The sequence below is a fragment of the Colletes latitarsis genome, chromosome 14 (assembly GCF_051014445.1).
Source record: "Colletes latitarsis isolate SP2378_abdomen chromosome 14, iyColLati1, whole genome shotgun sequence".
Classification (NCBI taxonomy): domain Eukaryota; kingdom Metazoa; phylum Arthropoda; class Insecta; order Hymenoptera; family Colletidae; genus Colletes; species Colletes latitarsis.
This window is the reverse complement of record NC_135147.1, coordinates 27,437,096-27,452,334: the sequence shown is the minus strand read 5'-3', so window position 1 is coordinate 27,452,334 and position 15,239 is coordinate 27,437,096. Positions and strand designations below refer to the sequence as shown.

At 41.2% G+C, this 15,239-nt stretch overlaps 2 protein-coding genes across 8 annotated transcripts in view; one reads left to right on the top strand and one right to left on the bottom strand.

Moving 5' to 3' along the window:
• The window catches only part of Snap25 (Synaptosomal-associated protein 25kDa), a 40,954-nt gene extending 31,742 nt beyond the window's left edge, over nucleotides 1-9,212 (top strand). For 5 of the 7 annotated variants that reach the window (XM_076781674.1, XM_076781675.1, XM_076781678.1 and 2 more), the window contains one exon: nucleotides 3,035-9,212. In XM_076781674.1, the coding sequence (XP_076637789.1) occupies nucleotides 3,035-3,097 (63 nt within the window). In that variant the 3' untranslated portion in view covers nucleotides 3,098-9,212. The other 2 variants (XM_076781681.1, XM_076781677.1) reach the window with 1 other exon arrangement.
• Nucleotides 9,213-9,315: 103 nt separating this feature from the next.
• On the bottom strand, nucleotides 9,316-12,825 carry LOC143349974 (uncharacterized). Its single transcript, XM_076781671.1, has 4 exons — nucleotides 12,603-12,825; nucleotides 11,320-11,788; nucleotides 10,903-11,146; nucleotides 9,316-10,463 (listed from the first exon to the last, which is right to left on the bottom strand). Exons 1-4 carry the CDS (start codon nucleotides 12,763-12,765, stop codon nucleotides 9,429-9,431), a joined length of 1,911 nt encoding a protein of 636 aa, XP_076637786.1. The 5' UTR covers nucleotides 12,766-12,825; the 3' UTR covers nucleotides 9,316-9,428.
• Between the last annotated feature and the right edge of the window lie 2,414 nt (nucleotides 12,826-15,239).

The following is a 15,239-nucleotide window of genomic DNA, read 5'->3' as shown; positions in this document are numbered from 1 at the left end:
GCTTATACATATTGTGTATAGCTCGCAGCTACGAAGTCCCTGCTTCTAAGACGGGATTAAGTCTCTTTCGAGGAGAACGCATTCGATAGAACGTTCTCCGTATTTATTTCTATCTCTTATCTATGTATTTACATACGTATATGCACATACATGTATATATGTATGTGTATGTATGTATGTATACAGAGTGTTCGGCCACCCCTGGGAAAAATTGTAATGGTAGATTCTAGAGACCAAAATAAGACGAAAATCAAGAATACCAACTTGTCGATGGAGGCTTCGTTAAAAAGTTATTAACGTTTAAAGTTCCGCCTGTAGAACAGCTATCTGCGAATAGCTGCGTGCGCATGACAGTGGTTCTCACTCAGCATGAGAAGCTCTACTGACGTATCTTTAATAACTTTAATAACTTTTTAACGAAGGCTCGATCAACAGATTGGTATTCTTGATTTTCGTCTTATTTTGGCCCCTAGAATTCCCCATTAAAATATTTTCCCAAGTGTGGTCGAACACCCTGTATATAAAATTGTTGTATTGGCACGGAAGTTCTATTCTCAAGAACGAAACAATCGTCGAGGGAACGCGCCAGGAAGATCGATATGGAGACGGATATTGATTTCGACGAATGATCGACGATTGTTTCGTTTCTCATTTTGGCATGCGTACGCACGTGCACCGCACGACTAGCCGTCCTTTTACTCCCTCTCTCGTCATCGCACAACCAGTCATCTCTTCTTTTCGTCACTGTTCACGGGCTGTTTTCTGTGTTCGGCCATACACGTTGCATATATATCACGTCGAAAAGTGAAAAGAAAGAGGAAGCAAAAGCAAATCGGAATATGCGAGATAAACAACAATTGCACCGACATCGATCGCTCTGTCGACGATCGCCGCGATCCTCTCCTCACACGCTTTGTTCGCCCTTTGTTTTCGATATTTTTTTTTTCTTTCTTTCTTCCTTCCTACTTTGTTCTCTACTCCGTTCACTGTTGTTTCTTGCCTTTACGTTCGACTTGATAGATTCTCATTTTGTGCCACGTATGACCAAATCCATACTATGATAATCCGCAGGGCGAGTCAAACGAAACAAGGATAGCCGTGGCGAATCAGCGTGCGCACGACCTGCTCAAGTAAAATGCGTCTCTCCACCCACGTATCCGTATCCTTCGAGCCCAAAATATTACAAAAAAAAAAGTATATAAATATACATGTATATATATGCACACACTGTATGTGTATATCTATATATATATGGCGTGCGAGAGAGAGAGAGAGAGAGAGATAGCGTGTGCGTGTGCGTGTGTTTTGTGTATATATGCATACGTATATAGTGTGAGTGTATATTATATATGTATATTACGCTCCACCACGCCTACCACGCCTACCACGCCCTTTCTTCTGCCTTCTCGTCGTCGGTCGGACATCGTCAACTCGTTAACCCAACTCGTGTCTCCAACTCGATCCACCTGTTTCTACTACAACGAAATCATCGAGTTACTTGCCGGGGTCGCATCGATACCTCCTCCACGCGTGTCTCACAGGTCTCTCGCGTCGTGTACTTTGGTAGTTCCTACGTGTCGTTTAGTTCGTACCCCCGTAATCGCACGCGAGCGCGCGTCATCTTCTTCGCTGTTGGTGTCGTCCAGCTACTTTCTACGATACTTTTACGATTGATCGTACACGTATATACTCGGTGGAGGGAACATAGCGAGTTCGTAACAAAACTTTCGAAATTGTACTAAATTTGCTGCTCCGAACGGTGCACCATTTTTATTCGTATCAATTTCACTCGACAAGGATAGATATCGCTTGACAAATGAAACGAGCGTGTCCAAAGTTCTCGCTATATTTCCTGTGTCCACCACTATACGTACGTGGTTGCTGTCGAAAGTCTGGGATCGATCGTTGAAATAGAAAATGTTTTAATTGTATTTTACAACAATCCCAAGTTCTCGCTATGTTCTGCTGTACGATATGATCACCTTGAACGAAATGAAACGCGGAATATCCCAGACTTGGAAACAACAGTATACAGGGTGTTACACCCCTGGGAAAAATTTTAATGGGAGATTCTAGAGGCCAAAATAAGACGAAAATCAAGAATATCAATTTGTTGATCGAGGCTTTGTTAAAAAGTTATTAACGATTAAAGTTCCGACATTATTGAATTTTTTTTTAGAAACTGGGTAGGATTTCGGGGGTAGGTCTATTCACCAAAAATGATTGTAATTGACCCCCGCATCCGAAAATAATTTTTCCAGAACGATTTGAAAGTATTATGAAATTTCAGGGGAATCAATCAACGGTATGGTCAGACATTGTATTTTCGGTAAGGAATTTTTTTCTCGAAAGTGCGTAGGATTTCGAGGGTATGTGTAATGACCAAAAATGATTGAAATTGACCCCCGCAAATGAAAATAATTTTTTTAGAACGATTTGAAATGTTTGAATTTCGTCTAAAAATTTCAGTACCCGCGCGAATTTTTTTCTCGAAAGTGGATAGGATTTCAGGGGTATGTGTAATGATCAAAAATACTTATAATTGACTCCTGTAACCAAAAATAATTTTTCCAGAACTATTTAAAATTTTTGAATTTAATTGTTAATAACCTTTTAACGAAGCCTCCGTCAACAAATTGGTATTCTTGATTTTCGTTTTATTTTGGCCTCTAGAATCCGCCAATAAAATTTTTCCCAGGGGTGACCGAACACCCTGTATACGTATACGTATACTTACATTTAATTCCTTTGGAATCTCATTTATTGGATGAAATCCCGCAGGGTCGTCGTCGTCGTCGTCGTTGGTTGCGAATGCAACTGTTGCGTACGAGTTGTGTTGTTGCTTTTTGAATATTCTCTCGAATTCGTGAGGGAAAGAGTGATGGAAAGAGACTAGAAGGGATGGAACGACGACGGCGCGCGAGCGAGAAGACCGCAGATTAATTGAAGTAACGAGATCGACAATGACGCGATCTTGATACACGGCAGTGTGTTGGGTTACGATCTTTCGTTTGTTTCTTTTTTTGGCACGCAGGGCGAATCGAACGAGACGAGGATAAAGGTGGCCAACGAGCGAGCCCATCAACTACTCAAGTAAGGCCACTCTCGACCACCTGCACCCCGTCGGCCACCAACAGCACCAATACTATCATCTCCACTGTCACCACCACCACTATCACTATCGATAACAACAGCTACAGTAACAATACCAGTGTCAACAATAAAACTAGTACCAACAACCACAGACACGTTCTGTTACTCTCGGTTACTCGTTCTTGGGATCGTGCGCTCACTGTTTAGTTATCACCGTTTATTTCTGCATCGACTAACGATAGATCGTTTAGAACGAACGAGTGTTACCAAGTAGATAATCGAACGAGCAGATCAAATTCTTTTAGCTCATGCCTTTCCGCCGTTTAAGGGAGTATTCGGCCTACCAGGTTTTCAGATATGTGTCAGTTAGTAGAAAAAATAATATTTCGTGAAAGAACACAGTTAACACTTGTCTAGAAACTTTGTTATTTTTACGAATCGAAGTAAATGGCTTTACACGCATGTTTTTAAAGCCTTTTGCTCGAAGAAAATCGATTTATTCGTCATTCTAGACCGGAATACCCCCTTAAGTTGTACCCGTAGATAGTTTGTTTATCGTTGTTGGTTGGACGCAACGCAGGACCGTCGCATTTTCGATCGCAGATGATCCCCGTTTTCTGTGCAGTTTTGTTTCCGAAACACGCGATAGATATTTTCTATTTGAACGCGTCGCACCCTACGTTTTGTCCACGGATTACTCGAACGATCTTTGAAAGTGTCGGTTCGTCGTGATTACGTTCTCGCAACGTTTAGTTCCCTTTTTTCTTGCTTCCGTCGGCAGCATTCGAGCCGCTGATTTTCATCGAGTCTGCTCGGACATTCCTCACGAATCATCTTTAACCCTTAAGAGGGCAAATTCTTACTTCCTAAAATTTCCTAGATTATATATCGCAAATATCGAAAAGAAAAAAAAAAACCAAGTTACTTTATTATCGAATTCTACTTACGAAGACGCAGATGCGGCGCAATGTTGCCCAGGTCAATTTAACGAGAGCAGGTAGTGTTTTTTAAGAGGCGAGAAATGTCGGGAAAAAGTAACAAAGAGAAAGTAAATAATGTAAAGTTTAATGAATTTTGTCTTAACTGCACGTTTATCCAAGTTCTTCCTCTCGTAATAGCGTTTACACTCTCGACAATTACATCTAAAAGGTTTCTAAATCGCGACGAAGGAAATGATGAAAATATATATAAAAGGTTAGAATCTCTTAGACAATTTAGAGAAAAGTTTTTTGAATAATAAGTGTGCGCCTGTTTAAGGGTTAAAGATTACCCAGTCACCGACAGAAGCCACACACAGGGGAAAACCGATATTGGTTGTACGGGAGTACGACACACGCTGTAAATTGTTTTACATCGTTTCACACAAAGATGTATAAAATACACAACACGCATACACGCAAACACAGACCCACACAGACACAGAGACAGACAGAGAAATGTAGATTGCACAGCGTGTGGAAGTGCACACGTGAACAATACATACGCACAGCGAGGCTCCATTTAGGTAATTCATACCATATAATTTGTTATTGCAATTAATGTTACGACCAAGGTATCCGTGTATAGTAGATCGATACATAGGTAGACAGACGCTCGCGCGATAATTCGCAAAGTAGCCGTAGTAGGATGTAGTAAGACGCAGTTTCGAAGTATGGTATAGTCGGTGAAAGAGATACCAATAATAGTAGAGAATTTAACGAGGCGTGCATCGGAACGTTCTCCATAAATCTACAGGGTGTTCGGCTACCCGTGAAAAAATTTTAATGGGAGATTCTAGAGGGCAAAATAAGACGAAAATCAAGAATACTAATTTATTGATGGAGACTTCGTTAAAAAGTTATTGACGTTTAAAGTTCCGTTCTTACTGAATTTTTTTCTCGAAAATGCGCAGGGTTTCGAGAGTATATCTATTCACCAAAAATGCTTGTAATTGACCTCTGCAACCAAATATAATTTTTTTAGAACGATTTGAAATGTTTTAATTTCGTCTAAAAATTTCACTACCTATTAGAATTTTTTTCTCGAAAGTGGGTAGGATTTCGCGGGTATGTCTATTCACCAAAAATGCTTGTAATTGACCCCTGCAACCAAATATAATTTTTCCAGAACGATTTGAAATTTTTTTTTCGTCGAAAAATATCAGGGAAACGGGTCAATGTATAGTCAGACATTTCATTTTCGGTAAGGAATTTTTTTCTCGAAAGTGGTTAGAATTTCGGGGGTATGCGTAATGACCAAAAATAATGGTAATCGACCCCCGCAACCGAAAATAATTTTTCCAGAATGATTTGAAATTTTTGAATTTAATTTTTTAATAACTTTTTAACGAAGTCCCGTTAAGAAATTGATATTCTTGATTTTCGTCTTATTTTTTCCTCTGGAATCTCCCATTAAAATTTTTCCTATGGGTGGTCGAACACCCTGTATAGAACTACGAAAAATAGCAATTGAATAACAAAATCACATATTTGTGGTGTTGGAGAAAATATCATTATCAAGTGGGGTGGGGGGCTTCAGTACTCAGCATCGTATTAAATTGTGGGAGAAGCAACGTTATTTCTCTCACCATTTAACGCGATACAAGGTACCCTTAGTCCGCGAAAAACATCAGAAAAGTTGCTTCGATAGTTTTGAGTAATGTGTAAATTGGTTGTTGAGGGAAAAACCCATTCGTCTTTTCTCAGTTTAAAGTTTTTGACAAATTCATTAAATAGATATTACACTTATCGCGTTAATAGTTTCCCCCCGCCCGGAAAAGTGTAAAGAAATGCAATTCTCCGCGTGCAACGCGTGTTAAACGATCGAGTCGCTGAAATTTCATACCGAGAAAAACGTTTATTGTATCATTACCGACGACCGTACGTTCGAGAACGTGTATCGGATCGAGATGGACGTTAGGAGACCTTAGGTCGATTGGTCGTTTGCCTTGGTCGGCGTGCAACAAGAACGAAAGCAAGTCGCTTCCCGCGGAACCGGAAGAGGTGTCACAGGAGGGAACACGAGAGGGAAGTAGAGAAGAATTGGGGAGCGTGTAAAGCTTGCTCTCGCAAGGTCGAACGAATTTGGGACGGAGAACGGGGAATGAGAATGGATAGGGTAAATGGAGAAGAAGATATTCGATAACCGAATCAACGAAAACGTCGCTGCGAGTAAAGGTGTGTTAAATGTGTAGATAAAGAATTTTTTCGTTCATCGTTTTGTCTCTCGACTCACCGTAGAGCGTAGATCGATTCCGTTTAATTCGGCACTGTAACGCGCCGAGGTCACAGTAAGGTTCAACTCCAAATAAATAAAGAAAAAATAAAAACGAACGACACAAGACGATGATGATGAAGAGTAAACAAAGATTGTACATTATTGTATTTACACGAATCGAAGTACCTCTACTTTGTATTGAACGAACGGGAATCAATCGAATGCCGTGTGCTGTGTGCCGTGTGCCCCGTGTGCCCCGTGTGCCGTTCACGACACCGAGAGATTTTCATTTCCGTTTCGTGGTCCACGAGTATCCGCTTCGTCCCGCGTTACGATATTTTGCATCCTTGCGCCTAAAGCCGACCGATTAATCATTACGGTTCGATGATTTTCTTTTAGATTTATTTACACTTGGACTAACGTTTAATTAACGGGAAACGACGCGGATACCGTGGACCGGACGTAACACCGCAGACAAGGGATGTTTCTCGAAACAGCTGTCAGCCTTAACAGTATTCGTATCTTTACACTTACCTCTGTAGCTTTAAGAGAGTGCATAGAAAGCAGAGATGCTGTCAGCGCTGACGTTGATCCCTCGTCCCTAGTAGCATCAAAATTAGTCCGTAAAGGTGAAAAGAAAGAAGAAAGAGAGAGAAAGAGAGAGAGAGATTTAAAGCGCTGATTTTTTTATGTAGACAAAGAACGGACACGCAGGTACTGTATTTATATTATTGATAAGCATGATTTCGATATACTATATACGTGTGGCAGGGTGTTCTATTAAATCTTGTTGCAAATTAACGGATGTTTTTAGCGAACGTTACGATATTAAGAGGCCTTCGAGTTACAAGAAATGAAAAAATTTACGCAATTGTGATATTGGTAGCAAAATGCGTCTGGTAGTTTGCTTCTCCCACCCGTTCCAAAGTCGAGGCTTTTCTTTCGGAAATTAAGAATATGGCGTGCTCGTGACTTTCTATTGCCTGTCGCTCCGTAAACTTTAAATCGCCCGATTATTCGTGTAAACTTTGGTCGGTTTTAACGCGTAAACTATTGCAGAGAGTGTTGTGTCGTAGAGTCGAGCACAAAAAAAAGAGAATTGAACAATTGCACCTCTCGATTTCGCTTGTTCGATTTGCTTTTTACTCGAGATAACGATGAACGTATGGAGTAAAGAGAAAGTGGCTTTGTAACCCTTGAACGCTTCGCCGGACGAACGTGTTAAGAGGAGCGTGAAAGAGAATTTTGCGAAACAGAAAGAGAGCAAATGAGTGATTGTGAGAATAAGAGAGAGTGGGAGAGCAAGTGAGACTCGAAACCGTTAGGCCTATCGTAATTATTTACTTCGATGAATATACATACATACATACATACATACATACACATGCATATATGTATGGAACGAGCGCGGCGAGATTCTTAAATAGCTCTTTAGACAAAAAAAAAAAGAATTACGAGAGAAAAGAGAGAAAGAATCCGATACGAGTAAAGGCTACTTTACTCGCGATTGGATAATATCGTTATATTATTATTATTATAAATATTATATATATTATACATTATATAATACGGGATCGAGCAATATTGTATTGTTACTTCGTCGTTACTATTTATCACCGCCTTCTCGAGGATTATACTTATGTACAGGATGTTTCATTAGAAACAAGTCTATTACTTTGTCTAATTTAAATAGCAGGAAGATGTTTTCTTTTTGTGGTAAAGTTTTGATTTCGAGACAGAATATAACTGCAATGTTCCCTTGGATAGTTTCATTGTAAGTCAAGAGAACCTTCATTTAAAAAGAAACAATCGTTTGTGTCCACCGACGAAGCCAGTTTGTAACGCTTACACGAAAATATCATTGCGACTTGTTTCTACCGAAACATCCTGTATATATATATTATGTACTTATTTTAGATAGGTATCCCTTGTATCTTAAACGGGTAACTCATATCGGACCTGTACCGGGTCTATGTGGTACGCGTAATTTTAAATACATATTCACAAATTGTATAGATACGCAGATTCAAGTAATTAGGTAGACGCGTAGAGACATTTCGAGTCGATAGATAAAGTAGCAACAGAGAAGGGAAAAGGTCCACAGTGTGTGTGAATTAGCGAACGAGTGAACGATAAGTGTTTATTAGATCGAGTAATTTTCCGAGCGATCTGTCCGCGCGGCGGACACAGCCAAATTAAGGGAGAAACAAATTGCTCGGGGGGCTCGAGGAAAATTGCACGCGTCGCGATTGTTGGAATTCCCGTTGCAATGTTTTACGATATTCGGCAGTTTCGGATCCCACCGATGTCGAAGGTCGACTCGATCGTGTGCAATTTCTTTCGAGCCGCGGAGGAACAAGTCGTTTCGCGGCTGCCTTTCGAAACGACGTGCAATACACGCCGCGAAGCGTGACCGATCGATCCACGCGTACCGTTGTTCGATGTTCGCGATAAATAGAATTACGATCGCGAAGATTAACACAATTGGGACCACCGTGCAAATGTGCAAGGTGCAAACGTCATGGGGGGAGGGGCCCAGCTGTCGCGCGGCGATTAAGTTGCCGCGCGACGCGCGAGCCTGGTAGAATTCCGCCTGGTCGCCTTCTAGTTACTCGAGGCGGAAACGGAGACGAGAAGTCGCGGATATTGTAACATAAACCACGAAATAGAAACGGTGATGCAAGAGATTATATAAATAGAGAAAGAAAGAGAGAGAGAAAGAATTGGTACGTGAATAATTGTTAAGTATTTGGTAAAACGGGAAAATTGATCGAACAAAATATATCAGCTTCTCTCTTTTTAGTATCGATGTATTGTCGCTAGATGTTATTACAAAGACATAAGAAATATTCTTCGGCAGTACCATTGTAACAAATGCCTGTGTATTTTACTTCTCGGCAAATAAACCATCAAGTATTGTACAATCTGCGCTCGGTTCGCAATTATTCAGGATATTCCACGACCACGTCGATGGCGCTTTGTGAAAACTTATCGCTCTACGAGACAAACTGTATATTTACATTTTTACATTTATTCGAGTAGATTTTACAAAGTATAATCGTCGTCGTTGGAGGGATTTATTATATAATAAGTCGGGGACTAGATCGATTCCAAGATTAAAACTAAATTGCTAAATTTTTCTAAACAGGGCCACGACAAATACTGCATTGCCTTTGTCGTCGAAAGGACACTGACGGATTCGGATTCGGATTCGGCGGAGGCAGAGGCGGCGCTGATGGCTGATCCTCGACGTTGGCGAGCAAACGGTAAGATGGTGGAACGTTCCTACAGCCCAGTCTAGTCAGAACCTTGTTTCGTTTCGCTGCCGCCACATTCGTGCAAATTCTCAGGCTGTGGATTCTGTTGGTCTTTCGAGCTTGAACGGTTTCTCTTCTGGCGAGAGTGTGTTGAAGAGTACCGCGAAATCTGTCGTAGACGTCCGTCGCGTTTATCGATTGTCCTCTTCTAGAACGATTCGATGCTCGCTCGTTACTCGAGTCGTCGTCAGCCCCTCCGCATTCTCTGTGATCCTGGCGCTCCCAGATCTTTCCAAATTTCTCAAACACCTTTATACGCCTGCCAGAGTTCCGATTCGCGATTATTCTTTCCTTAAACTCGTTGTTATCTGCGGTAGCCTTTCTCTTCACCTCCTCTTCTACGTCCAAGGTCGCTAGGAACGGGGGAGGAGGTGGCGGAGGTGGTAAGTCCTCGATCGAAGAATTAGCCGACAGAAGGGAATTCGAGTCGCGATCTGCCTTTAGAACGACCGTCGTGGACCTCGTAGCATTCCGTTCCGCTTCTTCGACCCCTTCGTATTCGTCTTCCAATCGATACGTGTTCTGTTTCGAACCTCGAAACTTGTTTGTGCGCAACCGCGAGCCTCTATCGAGGCTTTTCAATTTTCCACGTTTAATGGAAGCATCTGTTACTTCTTCTTCCTCGTCGGAGGTTCCGGAAGTCGATATAGAAGACGATGGGCGTGAGTTTTTAGTCGATCGTCGTTTACGCAGTCGCAGCAATCCCTCGGTTTCTTTCGGTCGTGTCGGAGGTTCGTCAGCTACGATACCATCCGGTTTAAAGAATATCCAAACGTGATAATGAGCGTTTCGAGGCCCTATGTACAGTGCGTTGCTATGAGCAGTTTGCAGCAAACGAGACAGGAGGGACAGAACTATCTGAAAATAGAGAAAATTTTCGTTTACGCCAAAATAAAGATCCTATTTTATCCTGCAATTTTCATATAAATCATTTTTTCGTATCGTCAATAGTTATTGAAATATCGCGATTGTCACACTTTAGCTGGGACACTCTGTATGTGGCGTCGCTTCTCATACTCGCTACCAGAGAGAGCACGCTCTCACAAGCGCTTGACCAACCCCTCGGTTGCTATATATACAATCCTCGACCAAATTTCCAATATCCCAGTCGTCTAAGGTAGGGCCTGCTAGAAAGACTTACTGTTGAGTCCACTAGCAGAGACCCCCTCCTTTCCTTTTTTGTCCCCCTACGATTCTCACGAGATCGTAATCCCAGAAAGCAGCGCCATACATGCATAGGAAACACAACAACAGTTCTTTCCAGCCCTATTTACGTCGCGTTAATTTCGATGCTTACCTGATAGACGGATAAAAGAGTCAGATATCCCGCCAGATATATTCGAACGATCTTTCCTCGACGCAGAATCCTCGATCGACAACCAACGGTAGCGATGGTCAAACGGCTTGGATCGTAATTATACGCGGCATTGCGATTTAAAATATCGTGGTGAACGCAAGGTTTCGGAATGTCGTTGGAACAACAGGAAAATGGCACGTCTGCGGGAGTCGGTGATTCTTCCTCTTGGTCCTCCGGTATTTCTCTTTAACGCGTAATCGAGGAATGAGAAAAGAAACACGAAATTGTTTATTGTCTCGAAAAATGATCTGGGCAAAAAAGGCATAGAATCACGGGGAGGATCGAGAGTCGGAGGAAAAAGTTAAATCGTAAGAAGAAATTTACGATTAAACGGCACTTGGTTCCGATTATACCCACTGCCCTTCCAGTCGAGGACCCTTTTCCGTGTAATCGGGCCCTTCTATCGAGAGCTTCAGCCACGGTACGTGAAACCAGTCCTCGTAACCATTGTCTCCGCAGCACTCGAACTCTGTTTGAACAGCGTCCACCCGCGTCTTGGCCGCGACGTCTCTGCCGTACCTCTCCATCGCTTCGATCAAACCGTCGCGGCTCTTCTGATGGAAACCGCTCGACAGAGCGAAGTAGGTAGCGTTTAAGATCGCCACTAGGAACCCGGACACCAGGCAGGCGATAACGTGGAAGAAAAGGAGACGATTTGCGCCACGAGGATCCGCGCTGTCCTCCTCCGGTTTCTCTAGATCCTCCGGATTAGTAGTTTCCACTGGATCCATTTTCAAGCTCGGCAAACACTTGAGGGCCAGGATATAGGCAGGGGAGCAGAGAACGGCAGCGCAGATGATCACCGTGGTCCAGACGTGACCGTCACCTGCTCGTCGTGATCTGCTCGTTAACCCGTACATACAGTCGACAACGATCCATACGTATTACGCGAAATTTAAACAACATCTCTCGACGTATACATATATTTTTGGTAAAGAATTTTTTTCTCGAAAGTGCGTAGGATTTCGGGGATATGTCTATTCACCAAAAATGATTATAATTAATCCCTGCAACCGAAAATAATTTTTTCAAAACGATTTGAAATTTTTTTTTTCCGTCGAAAAATTTCACATCTCGAATTTTTTTCTCGAAAGTGCGTAGGATTTCGGGGGTATGTCTAATGACCAAAAATGATTGTAATTGACCCCCGCAACGGAAAATAATTTTTCCAGAAAGATTTGAAAAATTTTTTTTTCCGTCGAAAAATTTCACATCTTCTCGAATTTTTTTCTCGAAACTGGGTAGGATTTCTGGGGTATGTCTAATGACCAAAAATGATTGTAATTAACCCCTGCAACGGAAAATAATTTTTTCAGAACGATTTGAAATTTTTGAATTTAATTGTTGCTATCTGACGAAGCCACCAACACTCTATACAGGGTGTTCGGCCACCCCTGGGAAAAATTTTAATGGGAGATTCTAGAGGCTAAAATAAGACGAAAATCAAGAATACTAATATCGATGGAGGCTTCGTTAGCAAGTTATTAGTGTTTAAAGTTCCGTCCGTTCTGAATCTTTTTCTCAAAGAGAGAAACTCACTCTCTTCCGCATTATCTTGGGAAGTTGATTTATTTGCAAAGGTAAATTATAACCCAACAGTCTTGTTCTCCGAATGTTGGCACGTGTACGTTGAAACTAACCTGAAGCAACGAGGTTCAGATGACCACCGAAGCCTCTTTCGAATCTTACCGCCCAGACGATGGTAAGTCCGAGGGCAACGATGCCTGCCAGGTTCATCGAGAGAACAGCGAAATACAGTGCTTTTACAGAGCCCCAGTTATAAACGGCATTTACCAGGCCCATGTATCGTGTAATTAACGATCGATGATCGTCAATCGTATTCGATCTGTCATCGTAGACAGGTTGTATTCTTCTATGATATCTTCAACGTGAAGTGCCTACATTAAAGGCAAGCTGACACATGCTCTCTTTCTCGATTCTTCGAAGTTACCCAAAGTAACTTATTTATAAAACGTGATATTAAGATTCTGAGACACGTTTTTATTTAATAGAGTCAGAAATGTGTGAAACATTCCTTATTTGTATATCAATAAAGAATCAAAATTATAATACATATTTTCCATGCTTTTTATTTACGTTCCCCTCCAACCTTTCCCAATAACTTCCTAATTTTTATAAATATTATTCGACTCTAAGTAATATTTTATCAAACTCTATATATTTTTCCAATTAATTAATAATAAACGATTACTGGAAGCGATAGTTATACCTATATTTACGGTAAAAAGCGTCAAAGTATAGTATACAGATCCCCTCTCGCCCCCCACGATTTGCTGACGACGTATAGTATCGCCATCTAAGAACAGGTTTCGAACTAAGCACGGAGTACGGATCCCCTCTCGCCCCCCACGATTTGCTGACAACGTATAGTATCGCCATCTAAGAATGGGTTTCGAACTAAGCACGGAGTACAGATCCCCTCTCGCCCCCCACGATTTGGTGCAAACGTATAGTATCGCCATCTAAGAACGAGTTTCGAACTAAAAACGGAGTACAGCTACCCCCACTCCTACTCCTGATACACACTGCATACTTACCTTGATTATTCATTAATAACTCATTTCCTGGGATTAAAATATGAACTTTTAGAATCGAATAATGTAGTATAGACCCTTGGCAAGATTCAAGGATAGTTTTTAGAACCATTCCGCCAGTAATTAAGACGTTATTAATGAATAAAGGATGTCGTACCATTCACGTCTGTACTAGTGTCTGCTTAAATCGATGAATTATCAACTTTTCAACAATAAGACACATATTTTGGCTATTAGGGAACCAAGTGGACATCCCTGGGAACATTCAAGGACCGATTTTGCTACGCTCCATGGTCTAATTAATTAATTATTAACGATAGATCCCTAAGGTGTCGCGTTGAAAAGTTAAAAACAGTGTACAGACTTCCGATATTGGTTAATAACTACTTAATAACACATGGGATGGCTAAAACAAGTATCCTTGTATCTTGTCAATGGTCTATACTATATTCTTAAACTCTAAAAATTCATATTTTAATCCCAGGAAATGAGTTATTAATGAATAATCAAGGTAAGTAGCGTGTATCAGGAGTAGGAGGAGTGGGGGTAGCTGTACTCCGTTTTTAGTTCGAAACCTGTTCTTAGATGGCGATACCGTACGATTGCACCAAATCGTGGGGGGCGAGAGGGGATCTGGACTCCGTGCTTAGTTCGAAACCCGTTCTTAGATGGCGATACTATACGTCATCAGCAAATCGTGGGGGGCGAGAGGGGATCCGTACTCCGTGCTTAGTTCGAAACCCGTTCTTAGATGGCGATACTATACGTCGTCAGCAAATCGTGGGGGGCGAGAGGGGATCTGTATACTATACTTTGATGCTTTTTACCGTAAATATAGGTATAACTATCGCTTCCAGTAATCGTTTATAATTAATTAATTGGAAAAATATATAGAGTTTGATAAAATATTACTTAGAGTCGAATAATATTTATAAAAATTAGAAAGTTATTGGGAAAGGTTGGAGGGGAACGTAAATAAAAAGCATGGAATATATGTATTATAATTTCGATTCTTTATTGATATACACATAAGGAATGTTTTACACATATCTGACTCTATTAAATAAAAACGTGCCTCAGAATCTTGATATCACGTTTTATAAATAAGTGTAATCGATAAGTAATATGTTTTTATGGTCCTTTTATGATTGAAAATATTTGTTTTTAGGGTTCAAAGAGATGTTTTAATTTCTTGTAACGCTGGTGTGATGGACTTCTCGACAAACTCGGGCGTTTTACCATCCAGATTTCCAAAGTGCCCGGAACATTTCCAAAATGCTGGCGGCCTTGCGAAGAGGTGGCATGTATCTTATAGCTAAGGGAATAATGGGGAGAGGAGAAGAAAGGTAAAAATGATGAGAACACATAGAATTCTTTGAAATTATATCATATATTTTCGTATCACTCGTAACATTACTAACAGATTTCGAAATGAATTTCAATCCCTTGCTCGTAGAGTACTCTCGTTGCTTGCTTCGGTCACCATTGTTTCGTCGAACGAATCATGTGATCGGCCGTCCAGTTTGCCGAAAAGATCTAGTCGCCTGCCCATGATAGATCGATTTCTAGAAATAGAAATCAATCTACTAAGGGCAGTGTGGATTCGATCCGAAGATCTGTTGCACGGTTCAGCATCGCGTCGCGTCGCGTCTCCCTTGATTTACCTTCATCCTCTTTTAAACGAAATAATTACTTGGTATAACTAAACTAGAGAGATAGAAG